This window comes from Mesoplodon bidens (assembly GCF_964165515.1).
Source record: "Mesoplodon bidens genome assembly, chromosome: 10".
NCBI classification, from domain to species: Eukaryota; Metazoa; Chordata; class Mammalia; order Artiodactyla; family Ziphiidae; genus Mesoplodon; species Mesoplodon bidens.
In genome coordinates this window covers 58,770,310-58,787,703 of record NC_138172.1, presented here as the reverse complement: position 1 = coordinate 58,787,703, position 17,394 = coordinate 58,770,310, and the positions used below count along the sequence as shown (strand labels likewise).

At 35.4% G+C, this 17,394-nt stretch overlaps 1 protein-coding gene across 1 annotated transcript in view; it reads left to right on the top strand.

Annotated features, from left to right (window-relative positions):
- KHDRBS2 (KH RNA binding domain containing, signal transduction associated 2) overlaps positions 1–17,394 on the top strand; it is a gene marked incomplete at its 3' end in the record, with an annotated part of 662,231 nt that overhangs the window by 625,373 nt on the left and 19,464 nt on the right. The window contains exon 8 of the mRNA XM_081245279.1: positions 12,234–12,292. Within this exon, the coding sequence (XP_081101405.1) occupies positions 12,234–12,292 (59 nt within the window). The remainder of the gene's footprint in view (positions 1–12,233; positions 12,293–17,394) is intronic.

Genomic DNA, 17,394 nt, shown 5'->3' with positions numbered 1-17,394 from the left:
GACCTTCTGGCTTGCAGAGTTTCTGCTGAAAGTTCAGCTGTTAAGCTTATCAGGATTCCATTGTTTGTTATCTGTTGCTTTTTCCTTGCTGCTTTTACTATTTTTTCTTTGTATTTAATTTTTGATAGCTTGATTAATATGTGTCTTGGTGTGTTTCTTCTTGGATTTATCCTGTAAGGGCCTCTTTATGCTTCCTGGACTTGATTAACTATTTCCTTTCCCGTATTAGGGAAGTTTTTAACTATAATCTCTTCAAATATTTTCTCAGTCTCTTTCTTTTACTCTTCTTCTTCTGGGACCCCTGTAATTCAAATGTTGGTGCATTTGATATTGTCCCAGAGGTCTTTGAGACTGTCCTCAATTCTTTTCTGTCTTTTTAATTTATTCTGCTCTGCAGTAGTTATTTCCACTATTTTATCTTCCAGGTCACTTATCCATTCTTCTGCCTCAGTTATTTTGCTATTGATCCCTTCTAGAGAAATTTGTTTCATTTACTGTGTTGTTAATGATTGTTTATTTGCTCTTTAATTCTTCTCGGTCCTTGTTAAATGTTTCTTGTATTTTCTCCACTCTATTTCCAAGATTTCCCATCATCTTGACTAACATTCTGAATTATTTTTCAGGTAGACTGCCTATTTCCTCTTCATTTGTTAGGTCTGTTGGGTTTTAGCCTCCACCTTCATCTGCTGTGTTTTTCTGTGTCTTCTCATTTTGCTTATCTTACCATGTTTGGTGTCTCCTTTTTGCAGGCTTCAGGTTCGTAGTTCCTGTTGTTTTTCGTGTCTGCCCCTAGTGGCTAAGGTTGGTTCAGTGGGTTGTGTCGGCTTCCTGGTGGAGGGGAGTAGTGCCCGTGTTCTGGCGGATGAGGCTATATCTTGTCTTTCTGGGGGGCAGGTCCACGTCTGGTGGTGTGTTTTGGGGTGACCTTATTATGATTTTAGGCAGCTTCTCTGCTAATAGGTTGGGCTGTGTTCCTGTCTTGCTAGTTGTTTGGCATAGGGTGTCCAGCACTGTAGCTTGCTGGTCATTGAGTGGAGCTGGGTCTTGGTGTCAGATGGAGATCTCTGGGTGATTTTCTCCATTTGATATTACGTGGAGCTGGGAGGTCTCTGGTGGACCAATGTCCTGAGCTTGGCTCTCTCACCTCAGTAGCACAGCCCTGACTCCTTGCTGGAGTACAAAGAGCCTGTCATCCACATGGCTCAGAATAAAAGGAACAAAAAAGAAAGGAAGTAAAAGATAAAATAAAATAAAAAATTTATTAACATGAAAACTAAAAAATAATTATTAAAAAAATTGTTTTCAGTAATTTAAAAAGAAGAGAACAACCAAACCAAAAAAAGACCCAAATCTACCATTGATAACAAGCACTGAAAACTACACTAAAAACAAAACAAAACAAACAAAAAACAAACAAAAGAAACAGAGAGACAGAACCTTAGGACAAATGGTAAAAGCAAAGCTATACAGAAAAAAATCACACACAGAAACATACGCATACACACTCACAAAAAGGGAAAAAGGGAATATATATATATATATATATATATATATATATATATATATATATATATATATACATACATACATATATATATATGTGTTTGTGTGTATATATATATATATATATATTTTTTTTTTTGGTCCCAAAGTTCACTTCCTCAATTTGGGATGACTCATTGTCTATTCAGGTATTCTCATACATCAAGTTGACTGTGGAGATTTAATCCACTGCTCCTGAGCCTGTTGGGAGTGATTTCCCTTTCTCTTCTTTGTTTGCACCATTCCTGAGATTCAGCCTTGGATTTGGCCTTGCCTCTACATATAAGTCACCTGAGGGTGTCTATTCTTCGCTCAGACAGGACAAGGTTAAAGAAGCTTCTGGTTTGGGGGCTCTGGCTCACTCAGGCCAGGGAGAAGGAGGGTTCGGAGTGCAGGGCGAGCCTGCAATGGCAGAGGCTGGCATGACATTGCCCATCCTGAGGTGCGTCATGTGTTCTCCCAAGGAAGTTTTCCCTGGATCATGGGATCCTGGTATTGGTGGGTTCCACAGGCTCCCAGGAGAAGAGGTGTGAATAGTGACCTGTGCTTGCACACAGTCTTCTTGGTGGCTGTAGCAGCAGCCTTAGCATCTCATGCCCGTCTCTGGGGTCTGCACTGATAGCTGTGGCTTGCTCTTATCTCTGGAGCTCCTTTAACAGTCCTCTTAATCCCCTCTCCTAGCACACCAGGAAACAAAGATGCAAGAAAAAGTCTCTTGCCCCTTCGGCAGTTCCAGACATTTTCCCAGACTCCCTCCCAGCTAGCTGTGGCACACTAGCCCCTTCAGGCTGTGTTCACGCAGCCAACCCCAGTCCTCTTGCTGGGATCTGACCTCCGAAGCCTGAGCCTCAGCTCCCAGCCCTGACTCGTCCCAGCAGGTGAGCAGACTAGCCTCTCGGGCTGGTTAGTGCTGGTCAGCACCGATCCTCTGTGCAGGAATCTCTCTGCTTTGCCCTCTGCACCCTTGTTGCTGCTCTGTGCTCCCTGGATCCGGAGCTTCCCCCTCCTCCACCCACAGTCTCTGCCCACAAAGGGGCTTCCTAGTGTGTGGAAAACTTTCCTCCTTCACAGCTCCCTTCTGTTTGTGCGGGTCCCGTCCCTATTCTTTTGTCTCTGTTTTTTCTTTTTTCTTTTGCCCTACCCAGGTACATGGGGAGTTTCTTGCCTTTTGGGAGGTCTGAGGTCTTCTGCCAGCGTTCAGTAGATGTTCTGTAGGAGTTGTTCCACATGTAGATGTATTTCTGATGTATTTGTGGGGAGGAAGGTGATCTCCACATCTTACTCCTCCGTCATCTTGAAGCTTCTCCTGTCTCCTTCTTAAATCATTCCTTGTCTTCAATGCCTTGTAAGGTAAGATCCAAACTCCTGACCATGACTAATAAAGGTCCTTCAAGATGTGACCCCTGCCTCTTTCTCATATCTGTTGTTGAGCCCTGTCTCACTCACACTCGCCCCCTCCTGCTCAGAAGTAGTAGCTGCTCAGGCCTTGCTTTTTCTTGCCTCTGAGACTTGATTGATGCTGATGCCATACCTGTCAGTCTTCTTCATTCCATTTCACTTGAGTAGTTAACTTCTCTTTCTTTTCAAGGTTTGATGAATGAAAAAAATTAATGATTCACTCCTTATCTCTTGTTTAATTGCTTTTCTGCTTGACTGTAATTTCCATGAGGGCTGCTTCAGTGCCACCTGTTTTATTTTTAGTGTTTTACAAAATAGACTGAATATCTACATGTAGCTGCTGTGTTTTTTAATGGTTATCGTCCTGTTACATGTGTAGCCAGGAATAATGAAAATGAAAGAATATATTGAGAAGTGAGACAGGAGAGACAATGCAACTAGTTTCTGTGGGAAGGTAAGGTTTGTCCTAGAAAATATGGACAAATGAAATCATTTTTAAGAACCTTTTTGCAAATAAGTCATATTCTCTAATGTAAGCATAAAGTTGATCCTATTTTGGCAAGCTTCACCTTCAGTGCTGGAAATAATAGGAGATGTCCCCCCCTCCCCCAGGGAAGATCTGGGAACAGCTATGAGAATTAGTAGGTAACATGACATTAAAGAAAGCTGTGGAGTCTTGAGCTGTTTGGTGAAGGGTCTCTCATGCCTCCTTCCCACCAATGTTTGGTTAATGTCCTGAATAACACTGAGGGAGGTTGTCATTGGTGGTGAGAACTGATTCATGAACTTGTGTGTTGCCCTCATTAATCTACACACTAGATTCCTAGCTTTGTAAATGGAACTTTCTTGAAGATTTATGAAATTTAACAGAAGGATTTGATCATCATATAAATGGATTTAAAAAATGAACTATCAATTTTCAATTTGAGAGGCAGGGCTGGGCTATAAATTTACCTTTACTTAACAAATATCTCTGGAAATACAGTGTAAATGCACAGTATAACAAAGTTGCAGAGTAAATGCTTAAGAAAACAACCATTAAGTGAACCCACTTAAGTGCTAAGAATAGTTGGGTAGTTATATTTCCATCATATTAATACAATAATTAAATCCCTTTATCTTTTCATCTGAAATATTATTTTGTAGTTTTTACTCCTCCTCAATTCAGAAAATAATCAATAAAGCTTTAATTGAAACACACACTCATCTATTTGTCCTACTTTCATACCCCAAAATCTACAGCTTAGTCAAGAATCAGAAAAAGATTGAAATGAAGGACACAATGCATAAGCAAAATAAACCTGAAACTATGAATGTGAGAGTTTTAATCTTACCAGGCCACAACAATATCTGGTGTATTTGTAATGTGTTTAATCATCCTTGATAATTTTTATATCTTATCAAAGTAGACAGTTAAAAAAATTAAGCAAAGTGTTGCTGTTTAACAACTTGCCTCCTCTGTTTCCCCCCACTTTACAGGTCTAACTAGTTTGATTATATGAGCACATCCTATGGAACAGAGATCTCATTTATATTACTGTCAATATCTCTTTTTGCAATAATTGAACATCTAAAAGATTTCATTTACAAGCTTGGTTAGTCTGACTGACCTGTGAACAGGTCTGTCCCAGCATCAGTGCTCTGACCACAGGAACATGAGCACCAAGTGCTGGATGAGAAGCATGATGGAAATTGCAGTGTCAACATGGCACAGGCGGACTCACTTGCTTCAAAAATAGCTTGACTGTGGTGAAGGTATTATATGGTTTCCTAGAAACCAAATTTCATCCTAATTTTTTCTATTGTGTTAATTTCCATTTAATTAGTTGTCTTAGTAAACTGCTAACATAGCCTATTTAAGGTAAAATGCTCTTCTTCCAAAAAAGAACTGAAATTGTCCATCTCTGATTTTTTCAAATTTTACAATCAACCATTAATTAATTAATATGTTATTTTTTTCTGCCAAAACTTTTATTTATTTTTTCCAAATGTTTATTAGTGTCTAAGTCTTGATGTCAAAAAGCCAAAATGTTGTGTAGAATTTTTTACAAATAACTAGACATGGATTAATGAGTTAATGCAGCTAACGTGTCCTATCCTGATTTTATATATATACACCAGTTCCTAAGAAAATTATATCTAACTACTAGAGTTATTTTATTCCAAACCACCAATAATTGTCATAATTTTAATTAACACCTCCCTAATTGTAACAGTGTGTTGACAAACCTTGATTGCTATAGTTTCTAAAATATAAGATGGAATAATAATGTCCATTCAAATTAAATAACCTTGTTGTGTTTGAATTCATTTGTTCACTTTTAACTTTACATAACATAATTAATTAACACGATAAATTAAAACAAAAGTAATGCAATATGGCTTTCTGAAATAATGAAATGAATGTCATAGAGCTAATATCTTAGTTTACTTTTTCTAGCCAAGTCATATATGCTTTTAAAATTGAAAAATAATATAACAATATAAAAATTACACATGCATAGGTCAGTTACAATATTTTTAAACTTTTAACCTGAATTTCATTCATACCAGAAAATGAGTGATTATTTTTCTTTTTTTATTGAATTATATTTGACTTACAATATTATATTAATTTCAGTTTATATATAGCATAGCAATTCAATATTTCAATAGATTATACTCCATTTAAGTTGTTATAAAATATTGACTTTATTCTATCTCTGAACACTACATTCTTGTAACTTATTTTACACTTACTTTACATCTGTTTGTACCTCTTAATCATCTTCACTGATTTTGCCTATACCCCTATGCTTCTCTCTGGTAACCACTAGTTTGTTCTCTGTATCTGTGAGTATGTTTATGTTTTGTTGTATTTGTTTGTTTTTTTAAAAAAAATTTGAGTCCACATTTAAGTGAAAACATAGTATTTGTCTTTGTCTGACTTATTTCACTAAGCATAATACCCTCCATGTCCATTCATGTTGTTGCAAATGGCAAAATTTCATTCTTTTCTATGGCTGAGTAGTATTTCACTGCATATATATACCACATCTTCTTTATCTATTCATCTGTTAATGGACATTTAGGTTGCTTCCATATCTTGGTTATTGTACCTGTGGTTTGTTTTTCTTCTTTACTGTTCCCATTGTTGTTGATGTAAGTAGACATCACTTCTGAAGCATACAAAAAATTTTATAATGATATTTTAGCAAAATGTTCTATTATTTTGAATTATTTTATTTAATCCTTTATTCATTGAACAAATATTTACTGAATAAATCTTCAAGGGATTGCTTTAATTGCCAACTCTATTATTTGGGATATGGGCTAAGCTTCCATTATAAGGAGATCGACAATTCAGTGGCCCAAACAAGAGAAACATTTATTTCCTTCACACATAATAAAACAAGGCAAATAGGTGGGCTTTGCTTCATGACACCATTCAGGCTTCCAGGCTAGTGGAATGCCATCTGTCTTAGTTCAGGCTGCTATAACATGATACCATAGACTGAGTGGCTTATAAACAAGAGAAATTTATTTCCTATAGTTCTGGAGGCTGGGAGTCCCAGGTCAGGGTGCCAGCATGGTTGGGTTCTGGTTCTTCTTCTGGGATGCAGACTGCTGTCTTCTTGTATCTTCACATGGTAGAAAGAGAACAAGAGAGCTCTCTTGGGGTCCCCCTTTTTAAGAGCACTAATCCATTCATTAGGGCTCCACCCTCCATACCTAATTTAATTCCCAAATGTCTCATCTCTTAATACCATCACAATGGGGATTGAGATTTCAACAAATAAATTTTGGAAAATACTAAGATACCGTCCATTACACCATCATTAACGTCTTCCAAAATGGCTCCAATCATTGACGTTTGCAGCCAATTACATGAAAGCTGAAAAGAAGTAGAGGACAGTGAATTTAATTTTATGCAAATCATGACGAATTTGTATACATAACTCTGCACATGGCCACACTCAAATGTAAGGAATACTAGGAAATGTAGTCTTGAGATTGTAAGTCTCTCTTATTGAAAAAAGAGCCAAATGGATTTTGGAACAGCTTGAATTCTTCTGTGGCCCAGCCCTCTCATCATCCAAATATGAGTGAATACCCGTCTTCTCATTCAAACAAACAAACATAAAAAAAAAAACAAAAAAAAACTACCTTCTGCTTAAAAGAGAAAATCCAAGTTCAATTCCAATTACTGCAACCAGATCAAAATCTAGAGTCTGGGAAGATTAAGTCTTCATATGGTTCTTTGAAGCCTCACAACCTATAAAATGATAGACAGAATATCTTTCTTGTTTTTGACCTTCTTCCCCATACAAAATATTCAATATAATTTAGTGTAAAAGGAACAGAATAACTACAATAGAAAGGTCCTTTGGGAAACACTCCACAGGCAATAACAATTACAAAATCCTGCTAAGCAGAGGTTAAGAGGCATCTAAGCAACAGCATTGAAATAAATTTTTTGGTGAGTGCATCTGGCAACCTTGGTTCTCTTTTCTGGGATTTAAGCCAGATTTAGCAGAAGGTCCTTCCTTATCCTTATGGATAAATGGTCTTATCTCTGGGCATATCTGAAATGATTAAAATAGAGCATGCCCTCAATTGGGACTTCACAATTTTTGCAACATGTTTCCATACATGTTTGGGGACCCGAGGGTTGCCCCTGGAATTGTATATGGTAGCAAAGTCTAATGGGAAGATGTAAGGGCATCTTTGAACAACACTCATTGTCTCTTGCTATGGGAATACAGAAACAGTTGACTTCTCTAATCCTGTTAAACCCTAAATTTCTGAACCTTCTCTCATTTTTAAATTATAGAACTAACACATAAATTAGGCAGAGATAACTTCCCTTAGCAAAGCTCTATTCAATTTTATTTCTTCTGGAAAAACGGCCCATTCTTATTTGAGCTCATAACTTCTTTAAACCTTTTTAAAAAGCAGCAAGGGTGAATTGGTACTGCCACTATGGAGAACAGTATGGAGGTTCCATAAAAAACTACAAATAGAACTACCATATGACCCAGCAATCCCACTACTGGGCATATGCCCTGAGAAAACCATAATTCAAAAAGAGTCATGTACCACAATGTTCATAGCAGCCCTATTTACAATAGCCCGGAGATGGAAGCAACCTAAGTGTCCATCATCGGATGAATGGATAAAGAAGATGTGGCACATATATATAATGGAATATTACTCAGCCATAAAAATAAACGAAATTGAGCTATTTGTAATGAGGTGGATGGACCTAGAGTCTGTCATACAGAGTGAAGTAAGTCAGAAAGAGAAAGACAAATACTGTATGCTGACACATATATATGGAATTTAAGGGAAAAAAATGTCATGAAGAACCTAGGGGTAAGACAGGAATAAAGACACAGACCTACTAGAGAATGGACTTGAGGATATGGGGAGGGGGAAGGGTAAGCTGTGACAAAGTGAGAGAGTGGCTTGGACATATATACAGTACCAAACGTAAGGTAGATAGCTAGTGGGAAGCAGCCGCATAGCACAGGGAGATCAGCTCGGTGCTTTGTGACCACCTGGAGGGGTGGGATAGGGAGGGTGGGAGGGAGACACAAAAGGGAGGGGATATGGGAACATATGTATATGTATAACTGATTAAATTTGTTATAAAGCAGAAAAAAAACAGAAATAGAGTCACAGATGTAGAAAACAAACTTATGTTTACCAGGGGGTAAGGAGATGGGAGGGATAAATTGGGAGATTGGGATTGACATATACACACTACTATCTATAAAACAGATAACTAATAAGGACCTATTGTATAGCACAGGGAGCTCTGCTCAGTACTCTGTAAAACAAAAACAAACAAACAAACAAAGATTTTCAAACATGAAAAAAAAAAAAAAAAGCAGCAAGGATTGTTAACAGTTGAGCTTTGTCCAGCTTTTACCCATAGCGCCAAAATATATCTAGGCTTATAGCCTGCCATTCAGTGATGGCATGACAAGGGTCATCAGCTTTCCATCCTACAGTATTTTTTTCCTTACATTCTTCACCCTCCCAGTAAACTAATAGCCCATATTTTGAGATTTTTAATGGCAGTTCTACACTCCTACATACTTATTTTTTTTTTGACTAAATTGTTGTAACAGAGATTCAAAAATCAGTGGCTCAAAAAAGAGAAAAAGTTATTTGTTCCCTCATAACAATCCCTGAGGTAGGCAGTGATTTAGAGTAAGCCTGCTCCAATGTGATCATTTAGACACAAGTTCCTCCCATGCTGCAGTGCAGGACTTTCTAGCATTATCTGTATTTGCATGGTAGATACTAGATCAACACTTTGAGTGCATTTTACCATCTGAGGATGTGACTGTGAACAAGTCCAAGATGAGAAGCTTGTTCTTCATTTGGAAATGAACTCAAGGTTGATACCCTCACTTCTGTGCACATCTCGTGTTTCCTGCCACAGCCACAAGGGCACAGCTAGCTGCAAGCTTGGCTGAGGAGTATATTTCACTCACTGTGTGGCCATTTGTCCACATAAAATATTTTCTTCTGGGAGAAATGAGAAGTAATATTTGGATAAGCAAAGGTATGGACTCTGGAAGAGTCCATTAAGATTGTTGTCCATTATTTTGCATTATCCATTATTTTACAAATGTCTTGTATGTTTCATTTTCCCCTTTTAGAGTTTTGAAATTTTAAATTCGCTCATGGTGTGTATGTATCATTTATGGTAGACAATAACTCAGCTTCTCTGTCATGGTCTCTCTCACTACTCTTCTTTTTCCCTCTCAGCTTCATCAATTGAAATCAAAATTGAAATCCACTTAGAAACATAGTAATGCTACTAGATAGTGTTTGTTGCTACTGGTCTTCATACTTTGGGAAAGTATGCTTCATACTTTGTTGCTACTGGTCTGCATACACTTTGGGAAACATAATCAGGCGTACTCATGAGAAATTTACTGATTGTGAGGAAGGCAGGGAACAGCTGCTCTCAGTGCCCTCATTTTCTCTTCATCCTGATACATGGGAATGCTGCTTGTTAATCACTTTCTCATGACTGCCAATTCTTGATCATCCTGGAAATCAGTGAAAAAACTTTCAGGACTTTGCTATACATATGTGAGGATTCTCAACTGGGTTGCATCATTTCTATTAAGATAAACATCCAGCCAACAGCCAATGACTTTAGACTTCTACAATCTCAAGTCTTAGAAAGATGGGGAGAAAAACTTACTACTATATTTTTCTTAGAGAATTTGTATATAATTATCCTGGGCAATAACGCCTAGGTTATCTATTTTTATCCCAGCTACATTACACTGAAATTGAATTAGTGCATTATCAATTGCCTCCCAGAAAGATAAAAATGGCCAAACTTCTGTCCATCTCTCTTTTCATCTCTAATATACAGACTTTTATTTTATTTTTTGCTTATCTTACTTACTATCAATGAAATCTCAACTATTTAATATAATGAGACCTATGGGATTGCCTTGAAGGATAATAACAACCAAATAATTTTAGGCCTTTCTTTCTTCCTTCCAACCTAACGCTTTGGCATCTATCACCCACCCTCAGCCCTTATTCAATTTGGTATTTGATATTTAGCCATTTTCTTGACACACTTTTATATACTTAGAGGAATTAGTATATATTGATATAATTTATAAATTTATATATACAAATTATATATGTAAATATATATGTATAAATATATAAGCTTATAAATTAAGGTTCAGGCAGAGAACTTTATTTTTCTATGTTAATTAGGTTAACTTTGGTAATCATCTCACACCATATATATGTATATATAATCAAAACATCATGATGTAAAACTTACATTTAGAAAAAATTTTAGTTGTCAATTATACCTCATTAAACCTAGAAAAAAATAAAAGTAAAAGAAGAATGGCTGTGAAATTTAACTAAACATCTTTTCATCTTATTTTCAGATAGTCTAGTGAACTCAATGATATGATCAGTTTCTGATTTGAACTATCCTTTTATTTTTTGCAGTTTCGTCAGGTTTTGATTCATTGTTTTAATTACTTTGTAAAAGAATTTGAACATTTTCTTTTTATTCCATTGGAGTTATCTCCTTTTTTTAAAAAAAACATCTTTATTGGAGTATAATTGCTTTACAATGTTGTGTTAGTTTCTGTTGTACAACAAAGTGAATCAGCTAAATGTATACATATATCCCCATATACCCTCCCTCTTACATCTCCCTCCCACCCTCCTTATCCCACTCCTCTAGGTGGTCACAAAGCACCAAGCTGATCTCTTCATGTAATGCAGCTGCTTCCCACTAGCTATCTATTTTACATTTGGTAGTGTATATATGTCAGTGCTACTCTCTCACTTCATGCCAGCTTACCCGTTCCCCTCTCCATGTCCTCAAGTCCATTCTCTATGTCTGAGTCTTTATTCCTGTCCTGCCCCTAGGTTCATCAAAACCTTTTTTTTTAGATTCCATATATATGTATAAGCATACGGTATTTATTTTTCTCTTTCTCACTTACTTCACTCTGTATACAGACTCTAGGCCCATCCACCTCACTACAAATAACTCAATTTCATTTCTTTTTATGGCTGAGTAATATTCCATTGTATAGATGAGGTAGAGAACTTTAAATGAATGAGCTTATTTGAGTGAAAAATACAGTGTATCACAAATATTTGTAGATCCCTAAATAAAATTAAAATATGCAATAATTATCCAAATACTAAGCTAAATTAAAATAATTTCCACTCTTTGTATAGTGTTTTTAAAAATTATGACATTAGGCTAAGCATCTAGCAAGATATTAAGTGAGAAGAAATAGCTTATGTATTTGAGAAGCCTAGGGACATACTGTGGAAGAATTGGAAGGGAGTATAAACATAATTTCAGTGTTTGGAAGTGAAGATGAAATTGATGTATATTTCTTAAGGTAATTGCATTAAAACCCACACACAATTGACCAGGTTGTCATCTTATGTAGCGCCTTTTTTAACTCTTCTCTTGAAGTATCATACTTGTGCTTTAGAGGAAATTTGATTTATATAATTGGAGGATAGAGATAAAGTACTGAGGTGGGGTGAGAAAATCATAGCACTCTTTGTCAATAACCTGTATTTTTCTTACTGAATATTCTTCTTTGAATTCTATTATTTGATGAATATTATTCTATTATTATTTATGTTCAAATATGTGATTTATGCCTAGAGATTCTTGGGATATTACCTTAGCACACATTTTGCATTCAAATTCCATATGAGTTTTTGGGTTGACTCCTCCTGAATACAGTAACATTCATTGCTGTCTAAATCTATTGCAGTGTGCCTGAGTACTATGACTATGGTCATGGAGTAAGTGAGGATGCCTATGACAGCTACGGTAAGACCTTTACTTTACTAAAACTGTGAAATCAAAACATCCATCAGTCACTAACAACTCAGAAATTACTTCTATCTTTCTCCCCCCCTCCCCCAGTTTTTACAGAAGTCCAGACTACATTGAGTTATGTAGTTCCAGGGTGAGATTTGATGTAGAGAGCCAGTGCCAGAAAATTGGACAGATCCATTTTGATCAAAATTTCAAAAGCAATTAATCCTAATCATGGAAAACTTTCAACAGCAAGAGCGAACATTAAGAATAGTGTGTTTCTTTCATGTTCTACTGTGTCCATCGTCTGACTCCTTGATATGACAGCAATGCTGTCTTTCTGCTATCACAATGATCATTAAACATTTAAAAACTTTGAAGGGCAGAAATTGTAAATTTTAAGTTATTTTTATAGCATGTGTCGTTCCTGAAAGTGCCAAAAAATGATTGACTCATAAGAATTAATAGTCAATAAAAATATCAGTCTATAAAATTAATTTCAAAATTTCATTGTTTAATTTAAAAACCACTTAAAGTTAACAATTCAGTAAGATTTGTTGAGTGCCTATGACATATCAATATAGTACATCACTTTAGAAGTGTAGTTTCTGGTTCCTGAAAATATATGTGCAGTATCACCAGTTGACTGCCTTGAAAAATAACATTCATTTAAATGTCCCCAGTCCTGGATTTTTATTAAAATAATACCAAGGCCACTCTGCTCCTCGTTATGAGGAGCAGTAAAGGAGATGATGAACATTGCCTGTGTTCAGGGCTCCACATGATGGTGTAGTGCTCCATCAGGACAGGGAAGGGAAGGTCCAGACATCAGAGAAAAAGAAGTGCATCCTCCTTGGAACCAGAGGCACCAAATCAACTCAATTCTCTGGTGACTCTCATGAGGCTAACTCAGAAGTAGGAGCATAAAAATAAGCCACCATCACAATCACTGCTATCCATAAGCTGAGTACCTATATATATTTTCTTATTTTTTTCTTTATAATATATTGAAATTTGAAGTATTTTATCTCCATTTTATAGTAAAAATGCACACTTGTCTTTTGTGCACAATGGTATTGTCAGTCTCCAGGAATATGATGGTGTACATGATAGATATTGTCCCTCCCTAGTTCCTGCTGTCTACTGTTGAGAAACGTATTCCTACATATAAAAATTGTGCCAGACTATAAACCATGTGATTCAGTAGAAGGTCAGAGAACATTACTCATGTAACAGATATGTATTTAATGGCTAACACATGTAAGTCATTGTTCTGAATCCTGGAGATACTGCAGTGAACTATCATTTAAAGCTTACATTCTAATAAGAAGATATATTATTATTTATAAATCACTTTTTAAAATGGAATTTTTATTTGCAAAATACAGTCATTGTTTTTTACACATGACAAATAAATTTGAGGAAAAATCCCCTATGAGCTTTACTTTACAGAATTACATGCACTGAAATCAATGGCAGGGATGAATTTTATGATATCTGACTGCATAGTTAGTAATAGGCTAAGAGATTTCTTTTTTAATTTTTTTAACTAAACCTCAGAGTTTATTTAGATTTTACTGCTTTTTCCATCAATATTTTCTCTCTGTCCCACGGTTCAATCCAGAGTACCACATTGCATTTAGTTGTCATATGTCTTTATTCTTTCTTGTTTTTTTTAAAAATTTATTGGAGTATAGTTGCTTTTCAATGTTGTATTAGTTTCAGGTGTACAGCAAAGTGAATCAGTTATACATATACATATATCCACTCTTTTTTTTTTTAGATTCTTTTCCCATGTAGGCCATCTATTTCTCAATTATTTATATTTAAAATGTTAATGCCATGTAATTAAAGCAATAGGGGAAAATGTGTGAATACAAACTATTACTTCTCAGACTTTCTAATGGAGATGCAGGAGTCATCGTAAGGAGAGCTGGGCTCACCTCTGTTACCTGTTGTGGGCTTTCCTGGGTGTTTAGCTCTTCTGCTGCTGCCAAGTCTAGAGACAAACAACCTCTAGCACTTTATAAGCTACACTTTCTCATAAGCACTAGCTTTCATTCTGGGTTAAATTAAAATTTACCAACAAACAATTCTTTGCACACAAAAAGCAGTTGATAAATCTTTTCAATAAAGTAATGAAGAAAATGTGGATAGTGGTTTGACTGTCTGGACAGAGTAAGAATTATATTAGGCAGGAAATTTTAGGTAATAACTTTTATTACCTAAAATTTCAGCCAGATTGGCCATATTCTTAATGTTGAAAGATTAGACACATTTATGCCTACAAGTAGACTTCGCTTTAGGGTCTTGACTTTTTCTTTGGCCACCAGGATCTGTGGCCATTTTCTGGCATCATTGAGCAGGCATTAATTCAAGAATACACTTCACATTCAAGATGGTTTCACTCTTTGCTTGTAAATGTTGATATATCAGCCCTCTATGCATTCTGATTTGGAAAGCACTTCTTGATTTTCACATCAGAAGGGTAATTATTCAGGACAGAATTTATTTACTTAGTTTGTTGAGGTCAGGAGGTGACATTCCTGGGACAGAGGCAAATAAATCTAACCAACACGTTGCAACATTTTTTCATGGTGCAGCCCATAGGAAACAGTGGAGTTCAGCAAGGAGGCTGCTCACAAGTCAGGGCCCCTTCCACCAGCAGCCCAGGGCCCCTTCCATTACCCCATAATCCTCTCTGCTCACTGTGACTCATCTCTGCTACACTGGACCACAGAATGCCATCAGGAACTCTGAACAAAAGTGGCTGTTTTAAATGATGCACATGTGAGAGTAATTATATATTTTTAGAAAAAAATTTTTTTTGCCACAGGTGTTAAGAAATCTAAGTAGATACATAGGTATGATTAATCTAAAAATAAGTTATTTTTTCTTACTCTAAAAATAATACACATACACTATAGAAAATTTAGGTTAAAAAAAGGAAATTTAAATTACACTCCTATATTTACTCATACTTTACTGTTTGTTATATATTTTACCAATTTTTAAATCCATCATGATACATATCTTATTTAAAAAGAAACACAATATAGACTGCTTTATAAAAATTCCTATAAGATTTTTCTACCATAAAATAAACGTTTTTTTTCAGTTCTTAATCATTAGGATAATATCTTGACAAAATGCAGAATTTAATATATTTTCATATGTGCCATTATAATTAACCATAAATATGTAGATTTGAAAAGGGGCACTCCTTTTATATGACCAGAAAATAAAGAAACTGCTTGCATGTCAATCCATGTAGTCATGATATTTAAATTTGTGGAGTGTCCATGTTCCCATATTCTATACAGAAAATAGAAAAAATGCCTAAGTCAAATGATGAGAAATAGTAAGAGCTCAGCATCATAAAGCCTAATAAATTAATATGCATTATATGCCCTCAGATTTTGGTATTAGGTGATTATGTAAAGGGTACTTTAAGTTCAGGATTCTTGCTCCATAGGTTGCTCAGCCTGTCACGTTCAAATGGGCAGATGATAACATTTAAATATGCAAGTGGAACAGTGATTTGAGGACCCACTCATGTCAATTATAGATTGATGTTTTCACTAATTTTCCATACCTTACATGTTAACAAGTATCCATTTATAGCTTATCTTTAATGAACTGTGCACAATCTTTTAAATTAATAACATTTACTCCAAAATGTAAATCTTGTATCTCTGCTTATTCACTTATATTTTGAATTACTAATTCCTCTCTGTTACATTTTGGTTGTGTCATGGATACAGATCTGTATTTTTATAAAACAAACAGCTCCAATTCTCAGTTTCCTGGCAACACGCAGATTTAGATAGTATGTGAGGAGGCTCACAGTCAGCTGCCCCAGAACCTCCTCTGCTGCTCAGGCTTGAGGAAAGAGCTGTGGGAGAGGAACAGGGAATGCTCTCCAGAATAATGGTGTCCTGCATTTGAAAGACTCATGGATAGAATCTCTCATTCAGGATTCCTTCAAAAATAGTTTGAAATAAACCAGTAGAAGTAAAAATCCAGTCATTCAGTGTGACACTTCAATCTGAATCTTTATACATCATGTTTCATGTATTAACAGATTGAAATTGTATTTGTCTCCTTTGGGCCCATAATTCATGGTGAAGTAACAAATACGCTGACTTCTGTGAATATCATGTATCCCTTTGGGCTTCATTGCAATTAAATTATTCAAGTTGTTTTTGTACAATTTAATATTGAATATTAAACTATTTTCTTACAATGATGTAAATATAAAATTTTAAATATTAAGTATTTTAAATAAATATTAGTAAGAAAATATGATACAATTATACTTCATATATAAAATATAATATATGATACCTTATATTATTTATTGTATTAATGATTATTAAACATTTCATTGACGTTAAATTATTATTAAACTAATATTTAAGTATTAAATTTCTGATAACTTAAACTTCTTTTTGGAACATGAATATTTGACTTACAGAAATCCCAAACCAGTTTTTGCAGTTTAAAATATTTCCTACCTTATCAGAGTCATTATAATTGTTTCAGATAAGTCTGAATAGCTCATAATTCAATAAGGGTGCATTTTAAGTACAGTGCACATATCAGCTTGTCTTATCAATACTTCAAATAAGAAACTCCCTCTAATCTGTGATTGATAGCTAAGAATGGACAGTAATATTCTATTCTCAGAGAAGAGAGCTGTTTATTAAAATGTATTTAATGTATGAACTGAAGAACTAATTATGGGTCTATTCTGTAGTGGCATTTTAGATGACAGGTGTGTGGAATCAAGGAGGGTAATATTAATACACTGTCTTGAAATGAATGAAAGCAAAAAGAATTTTTGTACCTTATTCTAGGGCATTGGAGTGCCTCACTTCAAGTTGATTGCTGAACACAAATGCGTTCATTTTGTGATGAGGAGCTGGAATGATTATTATCCCCATGTGAAAATAGCCTCTGCTTTGATTAAGCTGTGAAAACAGCAAAGGAAAATGAAGCTACCTGGCAATCATGCCACCATGTTATTCAAGAGCAAACACAGTTCATTTGCAATAGTAAATAGAAATAGAATTTGAGGAAACTGATTTTACAAATGGATATGAGTTTTTTTA